The sequence below is a fragment of the Oryctolagus cuniculus genome, chromosome 4 (assembly GCF_051225735.1).
Source record: "Oryctolagus cuniculus isolate XC-2025 breed Fujian yellow rabbit chromosome 4, ASM5122573v1, whole genome shotgun sequence".
Taxonomy (NCBI): Eukaryota; Metazoa; Chordata; class Mammalia; order Lagomorpha; family Leporidae; genus Oryctolagus; species Oryctolagus cuniculus.
The window spans coordinates 64,069,202-64,091,577 of record NC_142870.1 but is presented as its reverse complement, the minus strand read 5'-3'; the positions used below and the strand labels follow the sequence as shown (position 1 = coordinate 64,091,577).

General features: G+C 37.1%; 1 protein-coding gene across 1 annotated transcript in view; it reads left to right on the top strand.

Annotated features, from left to right (window-relative positions):
- Window positions 1–22,376, top strand: part of LOC149126997 (myosin-15-like) — a 95,113-nt gene that overhangs the window by 32,218 nt on the left and 40,519 nt on the right. Inside the window, exons 5-10 of the mRNA XM_089331388.1 lie at window positions 2,390–2,485; window positions 6,577–6,680; window positions 8,556–8,694; window positions 15,685–15,803; window positions 20,603–20,752; window positions 21,143–21,313. Of these exons, the coding sequence (XP_089187514.1) occupies window positions 2,390–2,485; window positions 6,577–6,680; window positions 8,556–8,694; window positions 15,685–15,803; window positions 20,603–20,752; window positions 21,143–21,313 (779 nt within the window). The remainder of the gene's footprint in view (window positions 1–2,389; window positions 2,486–6,576; window positions 6,681–8,555; window positions 8,695–15,684; window positions 15,804–20,602; window positions 20,753–21,142; window positions 21,314–22,376) is intronic.

Genomic DNA, 22,376 nt, shown 5'->3' with positions numbered 1-22,376 from the left:
CAACCAGGACAGAACCAGCACCCCAACCGGGACTAGAACCGCAGGCAGAGGATTAGCCTAATGAGCCACGGTGCTGGCCAATTTGTTTTTCGTTCTGTTGAATGTCTTCACTCTATCGATTGTTTCCTTTGCTCTGCAAAGCTTCTGAGTTTAATGTAGTCCTATGTTTTTAGTTTTGCTTTTGTTGCCTGCACTTTGAGGGTCTTAACCAAGAAGTCATCCCCTACACAAGTAACTTGAAGTGTTTTCCCTACATTTTTTTTCCAGCAACTTCATAATCTCAGGATTTAAATTTAGGAGTTTAACTCATCTTGGGTTGATTTTCACATATGGCAAGAGGTATAGATCTAATTTCATTCATCTACATTATATATATATATATTCTTTATATATATGTATATATGTGTGTGTATATATATATATATATATATATATACTGTAGAAATTTTGCCAGCACCATTTTTGAAGAGATTATCTTTATTCCACAGTATGGTCTGAGCACTTTCATCAAAAATCAGTTGGCTGTATGTATGTGAATTAATTTCTGGGCTCCCTTTTCTGTTCCGTTGATCTAAGTATAGGTTATGTCAGTTTCAAGCTGTTTTAATTACTATAGCCTTTTAGTATGCTATGAGGTCAGGTATTGTGATGCCTCTAGCTTGATTTTTCTTGTTCAGGATGGCTTTGGCTAGTCTGGTTCTTTTGTGATTCTTTATGAATGTTAGGATTGCTTTTTCTAATTCTATGAAGAATATCATTGGTATTTTTGACAGGGATTTCATTGAATCTGTAGATTGCTTTAGGTTCTATAGACATTTTTATGGTATTGATTCTTCCAACCCATGAGGAAGGAATATCTTTCTAGTTTTTGTGTCCTTAATAACTTCATTCATCAACGTCTGATAATTTTCATTGTAGAGATATTTTATTTCTTTGGTTAAATTTATTCCCAAATATTTGATTTTTTGTGGCTATTGTGAGTGATATTTCTTTCTTGACTTTTATTGAGTTCATTATTAGCATACAAAAAATCTATTTTTATGTATTTATTTTGCAATCTGCAACTTTATTGAAATGGATTATCAATTTTCACAGCTTTTTGGTGGATTGTTTTAGTTTTTTTCACATATAACATGATGTCATCTGCAAATGTAGATAATTTGACTTTCTCTTTTCCAATTTTGATGTTCTTTATTTCTTTCTCCTCCCCAATTGCTAAAACTTCTAGTATTATATTAAATAATAATGGCAAAAGCAGACAATATTGTCTTGTCACAGATCTAAGTATTATATTCAAGATTATATTGGCTGTTGGTTTGTGATATGCAGCCTTTATAATTTTAATGACCATTCTTTGCATACCTAATTTCTGGATGGTTTTTATCATGGAGTGGCATTGAATATATCAAATGCTTTCTCTGCATGTTTTGAAATGACCCTTATGGCTTTTGGCCTTCATTCTGTTGTTGCAATTTATGACATTTATTGATTTGCAAATGTTGAAGCACCCTTCCATTTCTGGGATAAATCCAACTTGATTATGATGTATGATCTTTTTGATGTGATTTTGGACTCAATTACTCAATTTGCTGGTATTTTGTTGAGAATCTTTGCATCTATGTTCATTAAAGATATAGGCCTATAGTTTTCATGTCATATATTTGGTTTCATATCAAAGTAACACTAGCATCATAAAAATAATTAGGCAGAGTTCAATCCTGCTCAATAGTTTGCAATAATTTAAAGAGTACTGGAGTTGCTTCCTCTTAGACTATTTTGTATAATTCAGTAGAAAAGCCATCAGGTCCTGGACTTTCCCCTGATGGAAGACTTTTGATTACTGCTTCAATTTCATTGCTTGTTATGGATCTGCTTAGGTTGCCTATATCTTCTTGATTTAATCTTGGTAGGATATATGAAGCCAGGCCTATTTAACTGCCTCTGGCATTCTGATATAGGAATTATCATCTCTGGAAAAGATTTCTGCCCCCAGTGGATACTGTCTTATGAATTTTCTTTGAGAAGCAAGGGTGTGTTTCTATTATTTATACCAACTACCAAGGCTAGTCCTACAATCATTCTGGTTTCTCGACATTAACTGGTCCCATCTCATCTCAAAGGTTGCATTTTTTTCTTAACTTTTGGGAAAGTAGTTTCTTTGGTAGTTTGTATATTTTTATAATGAAGACACTGTAATGGTTGGAAAGTTTGGAAGGTGACTGTGTTCTGTGCCCATCCAGGGAAAATTAATCAGAATGCATTTTGGTGCCAATGGTATGCTGTCTTCTGCAGACATCGATATCTGTAAGTACTTATTGTACTGACTATTTTCTTTTAAATTTTGTAACAACTTCTAAGTGTGAATTTTTAACCATTTCTCATTGTGCAGATTTACTTGAAAAATCTCGAGTGATTTTCCAGCAGGCTGGAGAGAGGAACTACCATATATTCTATCAAATTCTGTCTGGAAAAAAAGAGCTTCATGGTAAGTGTAGGATTCTGGAGCTGAGAATCATTGCAGAATGAAAGAGAGAAGACAGACTTCTAGGACTGAAACACTTATTTCAGTAATTCTGTTAGCCTCTTTAAAACTCAGTGTATTCATCTGAGCACTTTTTTATTTGTAGAGAGCAAGTGCCAAAAGTTTTCTTCAAGTTCATAGTGAAAGAAAGAAGAATGTTTGAAAATGGGTGGGCTGCCCAACAAAATTAAATGAGTGTGCATGGTGTGTGTGTTGGTGGAAAGATATTAGAGTCACTTGTGTAGCATAGACAAAAGGTTGCAGGAGGGAGATGTTAGCATGGTTTGTAGTGGCCCATGGAAGTTTCACAGAGAAGTGGGGGCTTGGGGGAACATGAAGATTTAATCAGGTGGAGTGAAGAATGGAAGGAAGTTGCAGAAGGAGAAGCAGTGTATACATGTCAAGAAAAGGACATGCAAGATCAGGGAGCAAAGAAACCCAGGTGATGGGAAGAAACCACTTACCTGGAGGAATAGTGGAGATTTTATTCTGGTGGTTATTCAGGGAGTTGAGAGGATGTCCATTTGCGTCTGTGCATTGTGAATGTGAATGTGGAGTGGAGTAATAAGAGGTCATGATTTATTGGTGACAGTGTGTGGGATAGTTAAGCTGCTGTGATGATCAGGAGCTAGAAATCTTAGAGAAAAGCAATGGTAATAGTCCCAGTAGGAAATGACAGACAGTTGTCGAAGATAACAGATATGGCAATGGGGGATCTGGGGGACAGATTCAAAGAAAAACAAGATAGGTGTTGACTGTGAGTGGCATTTTAAAGGTATTACAGTTGAGATATGGCATTGAGGATAACAATTCTCCCACTAGAGTGAATGTAGGATGAGGTTGCAGATACAGACTAGCACACTGATAGCAAAACCCCTCCCAGTTCATTATGCTTATTAGCATAAATCAGATAGTATTTTGCCTACTTGTTGTACAACTCCAAAATGCCTTCAACGGGGTGGATAAAGATCTGAAAACTGGAGAATTATCAGCCATGGGTGTAATACGGGATATATAAATAGCAGAAGTTCTTCTCTTCATTTTCCTTCCACTTAAACCTGGAGCAACAAAAATAACACTTGTTTTTTGATCTTCCCTTGCTTAACCCTGTGAAATCTAATATTTGTCAAAAAATTTGGGCATCTGACCCAAAGGATTCAATGTGGGTACCAGAAGCCATCACATCACATTCTTTAGAGGATCTCTATTTGCTAATAGAGCTGTCTAAAGCTTTTGGTCTGCTATGGAAGATGCATGTTCATACTGAATTCATGTATCTTGTTGAGTCCTAGGCCCTGCTCAGATTAATTACTATGGAAATGCTGACATCTGGTGGTCTGAAAAGAATATTGTAGTTCACTTGCTTTTAGTGTCATATTGTTTTGGGAGACATTTAAAAGTGATTGGGAAATCTTTCCACTCATTTTTGCCAAAGAGTTTCAGAGCATTTTGAAGATGGCTGTAGGAGGATGTGTGTTGTAAATATGAATATTTGTTTAAGTTTCTTGAAATGTGAGAAAGAAGTGACCTGTACAAAAAGGAAGACCAGGCATGGTCAGGTATTCTTAAAGAAAATTGTGAATTATAGTCAAGCATTGGTGATGAGAAGAAATAGGAAATATTTGGAAACTAAAATAGCTGAATAAGCTTAGGAAACATCTTCTATAATATTTTGATTTTAGTTAATAACAAGGTACTGTGCACCTGAAAATTGCTAATTAAGTGTTATTTAAAATGCTTTCACCACAAATAAAAAATAGTAATTTTGTGAAGTAATGGCTATGATAATTAGATGGATTCTACAATGTGTACTCATCAAAATATCATGTCTTATTCCATCAATATATATACTTTTTATTTATTAAATAAAATATGTAAAATCACTTTTAAAGTTATACATTTTTATTATTTATATTTCTATCAAAATACATGTATTTTCTTGTACTTCTGTTGAGTGAGCCCATTTTCTTAAAAGATTTTTTAAGATGTATTTATTTATTTGAAAGGCAGAGTTATAGAGAGAGAGGGAGAGACAGTGAGGGAAAGAGAGAGAGAGATCTTTCATCTATTGATTTTCTCCCCAAATGTCTTCAATAGCCAGGGCTGGGCGAGGCCAAAATCAGGAACCAGGAGCTTCTTCCGGGTCTCCTACATGGGTGGCAAGGGCCAAAGGACTTGGGCTATCCTCTGCTGCTTTCCCAGGTGCATTAGTAGGGAGTTGGATGGGAAGTAGAGCAGCTGGGACTCAAATCTGTGCCCATATGGCATGCTGGCATTGCCGGTGCCAACTTTACCTTCTATGCCACAACACCTACCCCAATTTAATTTTAAAGATTGAGTAACAGAGGAGAGACACAGAGAGAAAAGAGATCTTCCACCCACAGATTGAGTGCCCAAGTGGCTGCAACAGACAAGTCTTGGCCAGGCTGAAGCCATGAGCCAAGAACTGCTCCAGGTTTCCCACATGGGTCACAGATTCCCAAGCACTTGTGCCATCATCTGCTGCCTTCCCAGGCACATTAGCAGGAAGCACCCAAAATGTGAATTGGCACTCTGTTATTGGATGCCAGTGTGCAAGTGATATCTTACCTTGCTCACCACAATGCCAGGTGCTAATTTTACTTTTTAAGTTTTATAGAACAAATTTATTGAAGTGTTATTGAACTGAAATGAACTACATGTGTTTGAAGTGTACAATTGGTAAATATTGACATATGTATATATATGTATGAAATTATCCCCTTAGTCAAGTTAATACAGGTTATCTGTTCAAGTTTTCTTCATGATCTTTTATAATCCCTCCATCCTGCCCCTTTTCACTCATTGCAGCTCTTTAAGCCCCAGCCTAGGCAACCACTAATATACTTTCTGGCAATGTAGATTAGATGACATATTCTAGAATTTCATAAAATGGGATTATATTGTATACACAAGGATATTTTTTAAAGTTTCTGGAAAATGGAATTAAAAGATGCATTTATTTTTGGTGCAAGAAAAATGTGAAATGCATGCAGATTTTTTTCATAGCATGCATTTTCCATGAGCCATTTAAAGAATCCTACTACTTGTTTTTTTTTGGGGGGGGGGCTTGGCTTGGCTTATTTCACACAAGATTTTGAAATTTCTTTTCAGAATATCTATTCACAGTTCATTCTTTTGTCTGTATCAATATACTGCAGTTACTTCATTGAACCACTCATGGATATTTGTCTTATTTGCAAATAAAGCTTCTAAGAACATTCATTATTACTAACTGCATTTTCTGTTTGTTTTTTTTTCCTGAGATTTAGGGTCCAGGACAATAGATTTTCATTTCACTGAGAGATAAGCAGACAAACAAGATTAACTGAATGAAACTTCATTGGGAACAAGTGTTGGGCAGGAGGTTAATGTAATCTGTCAGTCAGTTGATGATGTGTTGCTGCCAACCTGCCCTGGTTTCAGCCTACATTAGTTTCCTGACCAGGGGATCATGTCCGGAATCCTAGGCAAATCAGAGTTGCAATGTTGAACACAGTGGCTGATTTGCAGATCTCTTGAAATTCATTCTCAGACTTCTGATAGCAAGGTTGTGAAGTGACAGAGATACACTGCTAAGGTTTTCTGGGTACAAGCCCCAGGATCTGGCTGCTTCCTAGCCTTTGAAGTTCAGCTCTGTTCTACAGAATATTTTACCAAACATTATTTTGTCCTTGGGCCCTCAGCCATGAACCTCCGTCAAATTCCTGTGTCAAAGTTTTGGCAACACACATTATCTGGGTTTTTTTGTTTGTTTGTTTGTTTTTGTTTTTGTCTTATACCAGTTGAAGCTGCTACAATTGAATCTGCTTTGGAATTCACCAGCCTGTTCTCCTGAGAGGCATGGACACATGATGGACAAGTTATTAGAGGGAAAAAATTGATTGCAAAAGTTTGGGTCTAGAATTTGGATATTATTTGGGCTTGTTTACAAGTATGCTATAAGCTGTAAGAGTAAAGTGTCACCATTGGTCAATTATTTTCTCAGGCCTTGAGGATTTCTTTAAGCTGTCTAATGGATGTTTTTCCCACTGTAGACATGCTCCTGGTGTCTGCAAATCCCTCTGACTTTCACTTTTGCTCCTGTGGAGTAATTACTCTGGAGAGCTTGAATGACATTGAAGAATTGCTGGCCACACAAGTAAGGATTGTTAGTTGTCAAAGCAAAGTCTCCAAATAACAATGAGAAATGAAAGAAAGCATCTTAGAGTTTGAGTCTGCATAAAATATCTAAAGAAATGGCCTTGCTTCCCTTGTGTGTTAAAGGGCTGCTTCTGTTTTCTTATTTATTGTAAAAGCATATGTTGTTAGTATAGTAACTTTAGACCACATGAAAAGTAGAATGATGTTTCAGCTCAGTGGGCAGTACTTTTTTTAATCTGATGTATATGTTTACAGTCTATTTCTATCTATTTGAGATCCCATTTGTATAGTCATTATGATGAGCACATGGTTTTTGTAAAAGATTGTAATCACATTGCATACCTTTAAGGTTCACATATGGAGTTTGCTTTTCCAACTTAGTCATAAGTACTTCAAGTGCCATTAAAAACTCTTCATAAACATTTAAATGAATGTTTAATTTTTATCAGGCATTTGTTCTTTTGATTATTGAGCCATTCTCTTATTATTAGACTCAAATATTTTTGATCTTCCTACTCTCCTCCCTTCCCCTCACACACACACTATGGTAGACATCTCTGTAGATAAAATTTTTTTCTGTATATCAGATTTACCTTTTGTTAGACTGTTAACAGTGAAATTAAAAGGTGAGGATTGTGTATTTTTTGTCTCTTGATACATACTTTAAATTAACCACTATAAAGATTACACCATTTTTTACCCTATTAGAGAATATGACAAAGCACATCATGCTAAGCGCAGTAGTTCCTTAGGAGGTAATTCTATGGTGATATTGAAATCGGAGATGACCCCCTAAAATTTGTACTAAAATGTGGCCCCTTCGAGTTCCCCAGAAGCACCACATATGCTACCAGAATTTGGGGTGCCATACGATTTCACCATATGCTTATTAATAAATCCCCAATATTAATAAGCCTGAGAGGGTTCTTGCCTAATATTTAGAGAAGAATTCTAAATACCAGCACAGATAAACGAGGCAGCAAGGTACATTTTAAGCCTTTATTTAGTGAGAAAGATGCATAGAAGAGTGAGAGCTTTATTTAAGAGAGAGAGGTAAATCTGGGTTCATGCTGAGACCCAGGAACCAGCCACATAGAGGAGCTTCTAGGTCAGGAAGCCTAGAGGCGCAGGGCTACAGCAAGCCCCCCTCCTGGCAAGAGGCCAGGGCCGAAGAGAACGGCAGGACACACCGTGTCCAGGCTTTTCACCCACTTCCAAAGGGGAGTTGTTGGAGTTGTTAACCTGATTGGCTGGTGGGCACCCAGGTGTGGCCAGGAAGAGGGATGAGGTCACACAGGGCCGTGGTGAAGGTATCAGATAGGGCGTGAGGTCACACAGGGGCATGGAGAAGATGTGGTCTTCCAGCTCACAGACCTAATTGATTTTAACCTGTATGCCTGCCCACTTCAATATGATTTTTCTTTTCTTAAAACTTCCTTGAATTTATCTTTGAGTTGCATCTTTTCTGGAAAAAAGTCAGAATATGTGATATCACAGAACTCAGCAAGCCAGCAAATATAGTACTTTCTGCCATGATCATGAACAGCAAAATAACTGACCTCCTATAGCTATTTAATGATCATTATTGGAGAGAAGAGACGAGTCATAGGCAATGAGGGAAAGTTCTGAACCTACTAGAAATGAAGCAAGCTAGTCTTTCCTTCTTATTTTTTAAAATGGATGAGCAGGCTACAGGTGACTGACAATAGGACTGATTTGCAATGCTTTGAACAGGGCTGTCACATCTTCACTCTGTCCCATCCCTGCCAGCCCACAGCCAGAGTGTGAGGAGGTGTGACACACAGCAGGGATGAGGTGCATACTGCAATCATTAGGCAAATGAAGACAAAGGCATTTGTTGTTGTTTTTGCAGGAAGCCATGGATGGCTTGGGCTTTCTTCCTGATGAGAAGTATGCATGTTATAAACTCACTGCAGCCATTCTGCACTTTGGAAACATGAAATTTAAACAGAAACCCAGAGAAGAGCAGCCGGAAGCAGATGGCACGGAAAGTAAGATCTGCTTTGGAGATGTGGCATGTACTTCCCTTCAAATTCCTGACCCTAGCTCCACTTCATTTTTTCTTATAGTTGACCTCACATTTTGCGCTTTGGAAAAATGTTGAAATTAGTATCATCTCACTTGCTTGCTGTTCTTCAAAATTAGTCTCTTAACAACTATTCTGATATAGAATCCCCCTACCATAGAATAAGAAGCATTCCTCAAATAGCTGAAGAATTTGCTACACTTGGATGAAACAGTTGAGTAAGACATGGTCTGCCTTTAGCACATAGACTTGGGAAAAACAGAGAAAGGAGCAAATTACCATAAAATGTATTAAGTGACTAATTAGAGATGTGAACTGAGATCCTTTGAATTCAAAGGCAAAGTAACTAAGTCCACAAGGGTGAGACCACAAGGCTTTTTTCACATGTGTGGGAGGGACACAGTTACCTCACCGTTGCCTCCTTTGATCTGCATTAATAGGAAACTAGAGTCAGGAGCCAGAATTGGGGGTTGAACCCAGGTAGTATGATGATGGGGTGCAGAAGCCATACCTGCTAGCCAAATGCTCACCCCATTTACTCATTTTTCAAATTGTTGTTTTTATTGAAAAATAATTTTTGAGGTCAATCTGTGACAGGCACTACTCTTGATGCTGGGGGCTCATCTGTGTACAAAGTATTGTCCCTCTCTTGTCTAGTGTGGGAGATGCACAAAAGATAAATAAAGGTCCTTTTAATTATTATGAAAAGAAAATAATGCAGAGGAAAAGAATAAAGAGAAATAGGAGACAGGGATTATTATAGACAGGGTGGTCAGGAGGTCCCCTTGGAGAGGAGCACACTTGAACACAGATGCAAATGAAGTGAAGGAATGTGACATGAAGATCAATATTGCAGATATTGTGTATATTAACACATTAATGTGTGCTTTCATAGCATCTTATTTTGTTGTTTTCTTGCTTGGCAATGCTTTGAAACAAAGTTTTATCACAAAAGCAAGGCATGCTTATTAATAAATCAGAAAACACAAATGAGCAAATGAAGTGACCCCCCCACCCCCCAGTCTCCCTCGTGGCTCCTTCTCAGTTCTTTGCAGAGCATCCCCTTCTTCCCCACTGCTACCTGCCATAGGGCTGCAGAGTCCGACTTTCCTGTATTCTATTCTATACTCATGTCTTAGGCGATAATCTCAAACTCAACATGCATAGAACCTAACTCTTCACTCTACACTGCGCTCACTAACAGCTCTTCATTTCTCAGTTTTTTTAAATGCATGCCAACTGGAGTCTCCCAGCTGCCATGACTAAAATCTTAGAATCATTCCATTTTCTTCCTTCTCCCTCCCTCCCACCCTCCCTCCCTCCCTCCCTCTTTTCCTTCTTTCCTTCCTTCCCTTTCTCCCTTCCTCCCTCCCTTCCTCCCTCTCTCCCTCCCTCTCTCCCTCCCTTCCTTCCTTCCTTCCTTCCTTCCTTCCTTCCTTCCTTCCTTCCTTCCTTCCTTCCTTCTTCCTTCCTTCCCTTTCTCCCTCCCTCCCTCCCTTCCTCCCTCTCTCCCTCCTTTCCATCTTTTCTTCCTGCTTTTCATTTAGATGTTTCCAAAAGCTCACAACATCTCATGATCATGTCAGCTGTTACAATTTACCCGAGCTTCTGTTTCTTGCCTGTAAAAGATTGTTGGTAAAACCTCCTTACTGATCTCCTTGCCTGGCCCTTTGCCTGTGGTACTTAGTTCTGTATGTGAAAGCTAGAGGCAGTCCTTTCCTCATGCATGCCAGTCCACGACCACACTCTGCTCTAAACTGAACATGGCTCAGAGCTTACTCCACAGAAATTTCCTAGTCCTTATCATAGCCTCCTTGGCCACTGCAATACCTCTCTAAATTCCTTTCTAGCCCCATCTCCCATTATTTCCTCTTTCCTCTCTCCCCTCTATTCAGTTACCCTTTCTTCTTGGTTCTTTTTTTTTTTTTTTTTTAATAAAGATTTACTTTTTACTTACTTGAAGGGCAGGGCTACAGAGAAAGGGGGGGTGGAATTTATTTATCTATCTTCCGCTGGTTCACTCCCTAAATGGCTGCAACAACTAGGGATGGGCTAAGCAGAAGCCAGGAGGCAGGAGCTTCTTCTGGATCTCCCATATGGGCGCACCAGTCCAAGCACTTGGGCCATCTTCTGCTGCCTTGCCTTCCCAGGTGCATTCATAGGGAGCTGGATTGGAAGTAGAGCAGCCAGGCCTTGAACCTACCCCAATAAGGGATGTAGACATTGCATTCAGGGGCTTAATCTGCTATGCCACAATGCCAGCCCAGAGCCTCTTGGTACCTTCTGGGGTACCAAGATTTTTTTTTTATTTTTTCTGATAGAATTTCTTTTCTTAGGCATCCTCCTAGTTTATTCCCTCACTTTATTAACATGACTTCTTTGATGATACCTTATCAGAAATGCCTTCTCTGATACTCCCACCATCCCATCACTAACCCCTTATCTTGAATATTTTTCTCTATGATTCATGCAACTATTGTTTTATTGACTGTTCTTCCTGCACTACCTGTAGAACTCTTCTTGGTCTCCACAAGGTGTAAGCTCCATAAGAGCGGGGACCTAACTGGGTTTGTTCACTGTGTTATTTCCAGGTTTTCAAGTGTGCCTGTCACCTATAGATGGATTTTTATTTGTTAAACAAGTCTCACCTTTCAAGGACAATCAACCTTATTACCACAGGACATATATGTCTTTCACATCTTTTTCCACCTTATTATGCATTTGTAATTTTTAAAATAAAAAAATTGATGATATTCTTCATGTTGTTTTCTGTAAGATTATTAAAATTGAATTATATATGAACATATTGTTCATCTTTTCTGCAGTATCCTTTTATATGCCTATAAAATATTCCATTGTATGGATGTACCATACTAATTTAAAGATGTTATTAAGTGTTTATTTCTAGATTTTTTGCTATTATGAACAAAGTTTTGGTGAATATCTCTTTCCTGACTACCAATCCTACATTTCTGATGTTCAACCACATATTCTGTGGTATCTTGAACTCTGCATGGCTAAAACTCAGTGCACTGTCCTCTACCACAACTGTTGTCTTCCTGTTCACATTCATGATACTACTCCCTGCTGCACAGACTGGAACATCTCGGTCATGTTTCTCAATCTTATTTTTCCCCACCATTTTCATTATTATTTAGACCTTTAGCATCTTGCATTTTGATATCCTGCCATGCATTCATTCTCTGCATCCTTTTAAACTCTTCCCATTATGGTCTTTGTTGCATGCTTCTACAAGTATAATTCTGATGCATAACTCTAATTATGATTTTTTTGTTCAAAGTTCCTTTAACACTTCTCCCAATTATTTAATACCTTAGAGTGTCATCAGCCATCTTCTACAAGCAGAAGTCACCCCCCTCTTCTCAGTTTTCTGCTCAGTCATGACATCATGGTTTTATACATTAAAGTCAGAACTTTGATTATATCTTGAACTCCGATATATCTGTGGCTTCATGCCATTCTGAGAAATTCTTGTTCTCCTTTATTTGCCTAGCAAAACCACTCAAGTCTCAGATTAAATGTTGGTTCTTTTTTGAAATTGCCCCAGTTATGCAGTCCAAAAGAGCTCTTTTCTTATTTCAAACTTTCTTGACACTCAATTTCTGTGTCTCCTTTACAGTTGTTTTATTGATATGCTGTTTGTGCCTATGTCTTATTTACTTTAATGGTTTATAAACTTCTTGATGCTTGGGAGTTATGTTTAATTTATTAATTTAAAAAAATATTTATTTTACTATTTATTTGAAAGGCATGTTGACAGAGAAAGAGTGAAGGACAGAGAGTAAGATCTTCCATTACTGGTTCACTTCCCAAATGATTGCAATGGCCAGGGCTGAGCCAGGCAATACCTGTGAGCCTGGAACTCTATCCAGATCTCCCACATGGGTGTTAGGGTCTCAAGAATTTAGGCCATCTCCCACTGCTTTTTCAGGCACATTAGAAGGGATCTGGATTGGAAGCAGAATAGCCAGGACTCCAACTGATCCAACAATATGGGATGCTGGTATTATAGTTGGCAGCTTAACCCTCTGCCACAATGCTGCTCCTTGATCTTCCTAGTAACGTATCTAGCACCAGGCTTTGCCCATACCAAGGGCTTAGTAAATTTGACAAATTAATGAAGCTATTTTACAGACTTTGCTACTTTTACAGTAGTATTAACTAATGTCAATGAATGTTTATTCATTGACTTACACTGTTTTCATATATATAAACATATAGTGCAAGTGAAGTAATTTATTTTCTGGAACACAGTGGTCACTGTTTCTGGCCCATAGGAAGTATGGAGCACTTGCATGATGCTGGGATAAATACAAGGTACGTCGTTCCTGTTTGTGGATACTTAGCCATTTTTGGAGTGGGGGAGATATTATGCTGTAACACTAGATACTATTTCTGTTAAAGCCCAAAATGGGAAATGGTACAGAGTATTTGGGTCTCCTTTGTTCATGGGAAAAATTAGACTCAAAACATTGTCTTTAACGCTGGAAAAAGGATGCATGAAAGCTCTTGGTGTGGGAAATTATTCTTTGAGACTATTGCTTGTATTATTCATCTGAATATTTCCAAAGCTTAGAAACCCAAAGTTTTAACCTTTTCTGCCTGAACAGAAATGTAGAATTGTTCATTTGTCCCATTGTCAGCTACTAGTCTTTTGTATTCAGACTGATCAAGCACATTTCATTTATTTCTTTCTTGTAAATATTGTCATATTTGGTTAGATACTCTCAAGATGTCTATCCACTCAAAAGGTTTATGTTCCAACCCGCTGGATCCTCAACTTGAAATAATGTCTTTTGTCTGCAAACATGACACTCTTAGCAGGGACATGTCAGCTTAGGGTGGGGATGTCTGCTGTGCTTTTAATTTTCCATTTGTTTCCATTGTGCTCCCAAAGAAGCTTTATAAAATTAACACCAATGGGCATCAATTATCTCAGGATCTCATGAATGAACCCATAGATTTTAATTATGCCACATGATCTTCATTTTTTGAGATTTCATTATAGCCTGGTACCTACACCGTTATTCTTGTAAATACACTAACATAAAGTAGTTGTGTAGCTTGTAGGAAAGTGTGTATAATTTATATTAATTTTAGTTAAAAACAAATTAAACATTTCAAGCTCATTAAGCCTCTGTGAAAATTTTAAATACCCATAAAAAGGAAATTGATATCACTAATACAAATGATATATAGTGCTCTAATTGTGTTCTGGTTTTACTTCATTCCCTGTTTGTGATTAACTTCTAGTATAATACATTATCCTAAACATATGTTAGTGAATCTCAGAATTCATTTAAAAGGGAAAACATTCAGAGAATTTTCACATGAGTGGGAGATTCATTTTGTTTAGCAACTGAAATAATTTACAATTTGAAATACACTTATTATCTTTTTGCCTGTGGCATTTTGTTGTATTATTGTCACTTTATAATACTTGATGTGATAGATACCTTTTTGCTTTTCCTTCCCATAACAATTTTTCTCACCTGTGTCTTTCCTTTGAAAACTGAAATTTTATTCATTTGGTGTCATGGATATTAGTATTGTTGCTGGGATCTTTACTTAATGTATGCTAAACTGATCTTCTGTATATAAAGAGAATCGAAAATGAATCTTGATGTGAATGGAAGGGGAGAGGGAGTGGGAGAGGGGAGGGTTGCGGGTGGGAGGGACGTTATGGGGGGGAAGCCATTGTAATCCATAAGCCGTACTTTGGAAATTTATAGTCATTAAATAAAAGTTTAAAAAAAGAAGTATTGTTGCTGGGCAGCAGAGGGCACTATAGAGTAAACAGACTTCACTAGAAAAGAAAGATATTTTAACAGAAACTAGGTGTATGTCCTGGTGTCTGTTGATTGGTGGTTGTCTTGAATTTTCAAAGTATAGTGCCCAGTCCCTGCTTTGCTGAAATAATCTAGAATTATGTACATAGGAGGGGAAACAGGCAAATAATAAGCATGGGATTCCTCATATTCTTCAGAGTTTGTTTTCCAAGAGTGCCAGTATTGAATAATATTTGTTCAAAAAGTGAGATATTATTCACATAACATAAAATTGAGTCTTTTAAAGTGTATAGTTCAATGGATTTAGTATATTTATAAAGGGGGCAACCACCACCACAATTTCATTCCAGAACATTTCACCTGCCCCTAAAGAAATCTTATACCCCTTAGTAGTTATTCCCATTCTCTCATCTCTAAAGCCTTTGGCAATCACAAGACTATGTTCTATGTACATGGATTTGCTTATTTTGGACAATTCATATGAAGGGGATCCTACATCATGTGGCCTTTGAAATCTTTCACTCAGCATAATGTTGTCAAGCTTCAGCCATGTTGTACCATGCTTTGGCTCTTCATTGTTAATATTGCAATGTATGGTTAGATCACATTTTATTTATCTCTTCTTTGAATAATGGACATTTAATTTTTTTCCATTTTTGACTTTATAATAATGCTGCTGGGAACATATTAAATAATTTTTTGTGTCCTTTTGTGTATGTTTATATTTCCCTTGGAGGTATGGATAAGACAGGAATTGCATTTCACTTTCAAATAACTTGGAATCTGGTTTCTATAATGTCCACAGCATTTTGCCTCCCCATCAGCAATACATGAGAGTTCCAGTTCACCTTATCTTTGCCAACATATTTTATACCCATGTTTTTTTTTTTATTATAGTCATTCTAGTTGGTGTGAAGTCACATTTCACTGTAATTTTGATTTGCATTTCCAAGAAATAAATTCCTTTAAACATTTAGAGTCAGGCATTTATTTTAAAGGTGCAATCTACTTTGCTGTCCTGATCTAAACATACCATCAGTCTGTCCAGTGGGCAGTACATTTGACTGTGATGTAATGAATTTTAACAGTGTTTCCTCCATCTCACCCTTCCTTCCTCCTTCTCTTTCTTCTTGTGTTATGACCAGGTGCTGACAAAGTTGCTTTCCTCATGGGCATTAACTCCCCTGAGTTGGTGAAGGGCTTGACCCATCCTAGAATCAAAGTTGGTAATGAATATGTCACCAGAAGTCAAACTGTAGAACAGGTAAGATGGTATTTTGAGAATATGTGATCCTATGGGCTTCTAATAATTATGTGAGTATGCATACTGTACTTGTAAATCTTTTAACTACTGAGCTTATCTACAAAAAGGGCTTCTATAAATAAGCAGGAAAGAACTATTGTGATGACTATTCCACATATAAGCTATGTGGCGCACCACAGTAAATGCTGTTGTGTTAAGAGTCTGTCTAGTCTGAAATATACATTTTGACAGTTTTTCCTTAGGTAGCAAATCTCTTTATAGATGCAAACCAACGCTCCACTTGTGTGAACAATGTCTTTCTTGTCTAGCTAAAAAGCTTTCAGGTCTGCTGATTCCTGACATGAATACAATTGGCAAATTGGCATCTATCACCTATCTGGCATATTGACTTCTTTAAGTGTAAAAGACACATGGCATATTAGTAAAGATTCAGAACAAATGCTGAAGTTAATCTTGAAGGAAGGGGAGGTCTGAAAACAGGAATGACAGATGGAAGGTCATGTAGATTTTATTTAGCACCCAAGAGAATTTTATAATGGTTGAATAACAAATGCTCTGAGGATTGCTGATCTGGAGGCTTTGACTTCATGCAGTAAATATTCCCAGGCCTGCTGGGTAATGAAGCTATGTAAGTATACTAGTACATTTCAAAATAGCAATTTATATCTGTAACGTATATTATTATGAGATAGGCTGTGCCATCATAATACATGTGCACTGAAATTTCAGTAACACAGAACATTTATTTTTTTATATCAAGTCTAATACAGACTATACAGCCTTCTTTCTTTTTATAGTTATGCCATGGCCTCCAGAGTTCTTGCCCAAAGGGAAAATATAATTTTGAAGAAAGTATACTACCTTAAGTGCTTAGGGCTAGAAATGCTATCACTTTCACTAATATTCCTTTGGTATGAATAAGTCAAAATATCCACTTTACTGGTGGGGGAGCCTGTGAGATGTCTTTTTGGAAAGAAGAAATAGTGTTTTATGGAAACAGACTTGTCTCTCTATCACAGAAAATGTGTAGAGCATTCAAAGATAATTCAAAATTATCTTCTTCCATTATTACAACAATACTCAGAGGTAAGTAGGGCATGAAAACTTAATTTAAATTTTTCCAATTGAGGAATCTGAGGATAAGGAAACAGACAACTTTTCAAAGGACACCCAGCTTGTATTTAGGTGAGATTTAGCTTTTCTAACTCTGCATATAACTTAAATATGAAAATGAGATAGGCATATGAAGAAATTTTTGATTAAAAGACAATCATTTGTACTGCAATAAACTTGTTTCCCTTGTATATTAAGGTATCTGATGTATTTGTTATTTAAAACATTTAATCAGTGAATCAAAATTACTTTTATAATTAGCCTACTCTGTAAATCAATAATTCTATTCTGCCATAATACTAACTATACCACTTTAAAATAATCTGCTTGCATTTTTGTCCTCCCTGGTGACCTAAGCTCCTTGAGGCCATGGGCTGTGTCTAATGGTCTTGGATTCCATGGCATTTAACACATGGCTCTGCAAGCAGTAGGTGCTCCACAAGTGTTAAAACAGACTAAACTGAGTTGCATCTGAATTGCAATCAGCAAGACAAATAATTGAGCTATTTCTTGGTAGTGGGGTTAGAGTTAGTTAGCAGTCTCATTCTTTCTTAGATGTTCACCACAACATGCATGCATGACATGCTATGATCATAGGATAGTATCTTTCTATGTGTTAAACTAGTGAACCTATAGGAGGACTGAAGTCAAACATTTGCCTCTTTATTATTGTGTTCTAAAGGACTGAGTTACCACTCTAACCTTTACTGTAATACAACTAGCCAGTGAAGCAAGGTAATGTATTATTATTCAACATTAAAAAAGAAGGAAGTCATCATTCTTTCCTTCTCTCTACTAGAGGCAGAGTAAGAGAAATCACTGTAAAAGGCTTTTCTTTTCCTAGGAATTTTATCGATTTTATAGAGCCAATTGCCAGTGCTAAAAATGGAGATGTGTGTGCTCAATTGGTGGCAGTTGTAAAAGATGGGAGACACTTAGAGTGTTAATAGTCTATCCGAAATTTAACTCTAACTCTAAGAATAACTAACTCTGATACGTTGGCCAAATCTCTTTATCTTCCTGAACCCCAATAAAGGGTTTGAACAACTTTGTGTTTCTCACTTGTGGAGAAGTAGGCATCAAAGATAAGAAAATTGTTCATAAATGCCAATTAAATGCCAGTAACATACTTCATCATTATGAGTAGCAAAATGTATTTCCACATTCACTTCTCCTTCAAGGGAAGGTATTATCTCCAATAGACAACCACTCTTCATGATTATCAAGAACAAATATTTTTCAGGTCTAGTATTTTATGATTTCATGAGAATTCTTGTAGAAGTAAGTCAATTTTAAAAAGATTAATTATTATGACAAAATAATAATAACAATAATCAACATCCACAAAGTACTTGCCGTAAGTGTTTTACTAAGTACTTTGTATGGATTATGCCACTCATTCTAAGAACAAGCTTAAAAGCAGAGCTTGTAAATATTTGTATTTTATAGGTAAAGATAGTGACTCTAAGAAAGAGTTACTGACCAAGGTGACAAAGCCGAGGTAAGGATGAGGAAGTGATGAAGGTGAATAAGGGCTAGGGAAAGGGAAATGAGTATTTACTGGATACGGAATAGCAAACATTGTGCTTTGAAGGTTGGCAGTCTGTCTCACTGGATCTGCCATAACATCCCTGAAATACTCATGCTTTATTATTACTATCTTATATATGGGAAAGGTAGAGTGATTAAGATTTGATGGTTTGACTACACTTTTTTTGTTTGCTTTTTCTGTTATTGTTTTCTGGTATACACAACTTCCTTTTAGTAATCAAAATCTTCTATGAAGTTATTTTATGAAAGGATAATAAATGGATCCATTTAGCCCCTATAAAGAAGGATAAATTTAGTCACTTTATTTTTATTCATTGGACAGAAAATGATTACAATGTTTAGTTAGTGAACAGTGTGAGTATATTGGTCTATTAGTTTCACTAATTCATTTAGCAGACACTGTGCCATCTATTTCTCTCTGCCTTTACTTTACGCTTTCTTCTTGTATTTTTTTGACCACTCTCCACACCTGGTCAAATAGTTTCTCTCCCTTCTTCACTTATTGATTGTTTAGGAAAGTAAAAGTTGTGAGCAAATTAGTCATGTTCTTTTTAAATTTTCATAATGACTACCGTAGATAAAAAATGATTCTCTTGGTGTTGGAGAGAATGAAAATCACTCTGGACACTTTATTTGTTGAGTGTGCTTTTGATACTGATAATAAAAAACTGTGATGCCATTGGGCTTATGGATCACTGTGCAAATGACTTCAGATAATGGATCAGATAGTGAATGACTCACAACTAAATCACCACCAGACACCAAGTGGCCCCTGCTATGTGCTCTGTGTTCAGCAGAAGGATCGATGTGATGAGCCCATTTTAAATGTTAAGTGATTGGAGTACATTTGGTTTCTAGGCTTGGAGTACGTCCGGCTGTAACTCATTCCTACTGGAAATCTGTTGGAAAAAAGGAGCCCTTTGCATTTTGGAAGCAGGATCACATTTGTACATTGTCAGCCAGATACAGAGATAGGAGTTTTCACTAGCTCCTATCACAGTAGGGGAATCTGAGTCATATGGATGCACCAGATGGCCATTCTCCATCTGGGAAATTGAGAGCAACACCGGTAACTAATATAAGAGAGTCGAAAGCTGGAACTAGAGAGAACTTTCCAGAGCATTATTAGGATGAAGACACTGCAGTTCCAAAGAGGGTTATGTTATTTGCCAAGTTTACACAATTTATTATCAGCAGCAACTGCAGCATTAGAACAAATGCTAGAACTTAGAGATTTCCCATCTACTATACTAGCACTTTTCAAATTTTATTGTGGACAGTATTAAACAGAAAAAAATTCTGATACTTGTTAGAATGACAAGGAAGACTTTATTCAGGATATTGTAATAGGGATATTGCAATAGTGTAGAAGGTTGGCTCAACTTCACATATAATGACAAGTGAAGATTTTTGTCACAGAAGGAATCAGTGAATAGAAAATTACTAAGAGGAGATAGCATGGGCAAAGACATTCTTAAATTGGTCTAATGATTTTTTGCTAAAAGCAGACCAAGAACTTATACAGTACATTAGAGGTGGAGGAATAGGAACTCAATCAGATATCAAGGGTGGTGGATTTTTGCTAATGAGGCTTAGCAGGATTCTTGCTTCAACTGGTCTAAGCAGGACCAAGATGAGATGAAGGTAGGGTCAGAGGCTCCTGACCACACTTTGCTCAAGGAGAGTCTGTCCATAGGAATCAGCATGGGTCACGTGAGAGGACAGATTGTGATTCAGCAAGTCTGGGACTAGGTCTGTGAGTTTGCATGTTTAACAAGCTCCAAGAGGATGCTGATGCTGCTGTATGTATGATCACACTTTGAACAGATGGGCTAGAACACACTGCAAAGACTTACCTCAGGATGTGCAGTCCTCTACGAAAAAGGACATGATTTCTGTCAGCTACATTTTTGGTTGGGAGGCACAAAATCAGCAAACTCCTTTCTCCTGTCCTTCTCCTTTCCTCCTCTTTCCCTCCTTTACTTGTTTTTCTTTCATTGAACTCAGCAGAAGATATGTACACAGAAGGTCACTAATGTATATAGAATTGACTAGGCACTGGTTGCTGTTAGAGTATGCCCAGGACTGAAATGGAGACTGCTAGCAGATGAAGGGGTTTTCAATGTGGTTTCTAGGTAATATATGCTGTCGGTGCACTATCCAAGTCAGTATATGAAAGGATGTTTAAGTGGCTGGTGGCACGTGTCAACAGAGGCCTGGATACCAAGCTGTCAAGGCAGTTCTTCATTGGCATCCTTGACATCACCGGTTTTGAAATCCTTGATGTAAGTATGTCTCGTAAGAATGAAGTCAGTGCATACATATAAGGAGATTAGAAATTATGACTTCAACATGAGAAAATATGGTCAAAGCATGATGAGAACCTAATAGATATTATAACTAATAGTAGTAATGATTTATTGAGTTCTTATTCAATATTAAAGGGAAATAGAGAAGAGTCTTCCATGATTTTGAATTATAATGTCATTAAGTATTTTATTATTATAATATTTAGTTTGTGGGTATATCTGTAGGAGGCATGAATTTAACTGAGTGTTTTTACTTGTTGGGCTTATTTTACATTTTATGATATTAGTTACAGTTTTCTCTTTACTGTGAATTCTTGTAAGTGAGCCTCAATTTTATTTTTATCTCGTCTTCCTGTATCTTTGAAGTATAATACTCTTGAACAACTTTGCATTAATTTTACCAATGAAAAATTACAACAGTTCTTCAATCAGCACATGTTTGTTTGGGAGCAAGAAGAATATAGGAAAGAAGGCATTGACTGGGTAACTGTTGACTTTGGCCTGGATTTGCAAGCCTGCCTAGATTTCATTGAGAAGGTAATATATATTTTTCTCCTTGTCTAATTTCATTTTTGGAGAATTGTCCCTACTTACAACATTGATCCCTGTCAGGATTTAGTATGTCAGCAGATGGGACATGGGCCAGGAAGGCCTTTTACAACATTTCTTAATGGTCTTCATGTGGGTATACCTGTGGCATACTAACTGGATTCTCACAGTTATCTATTCCATCGCATCTGACACAGCCAATCACAACATATTTGGCCTGCATTCTTATACACCAAGAGAACTGTGGAGATTGAAAACAGTCATAGTCATAACTGGACAAACACGGGACTGAAAATATGAGCACTGTTGGGCTTGGTTGATTAACATAAGGTGAATGAGTAGAACCAATGAAGCTTAGTGATTCTAGCAAATTGGCATACAAACAAACAATTGCCATAAATCTTAAAGATCACTGCCTTGCAGAATGTAGTTTGTTCATTTAATTGGACAAGTACCAGTTAATTTAAATAATTTATGACAACACTTCATGGCTTATTAGTAAATTAGCTGCAGTGTACTGTTTCTGAATTCAGCAATATCCTCATAGTCTGAAATCTTTTAGTGTACTGTGGGGGGAGTTACAGGGTCTGCTGGAGGAATTACATGTGGTCTCTCTGGTTTTGTGCACAGGAACAAGCATGATAGCATGTTAGCTGTCATAAGTCCCTGTGTCATAGATTACAGGGAGTTTTGGAGAGAAGTCTGGGTAGGCTGAGCCTTTATCTTTCTGAAAGGTGTTGGCCATGCTAGCTGATACCTTTGAATCTCAACTAAGGTTATTGGTCAGTTGCCAGCCTTTGTAGACCTCAGATCCGTGTCTATCACTTTTGTTTGTTAAGCTTTCAATGAAACCAAATCTTCCTTTAAGGTAGCTACCTCATGGTAAAGCACATCACATTGATTTTATTTATTTGATAACCAGTGAATTTCCTGGGGTTGGTTAAAAAAAAAAGGTTTTTAGTCAAGCATGAAAATTGTGGTAGGTTTGTGAATGTTACTGATTTTTATTAAATCTGGAGTTTGTTGCCTCACTTATGCTGGATTTAGTTAT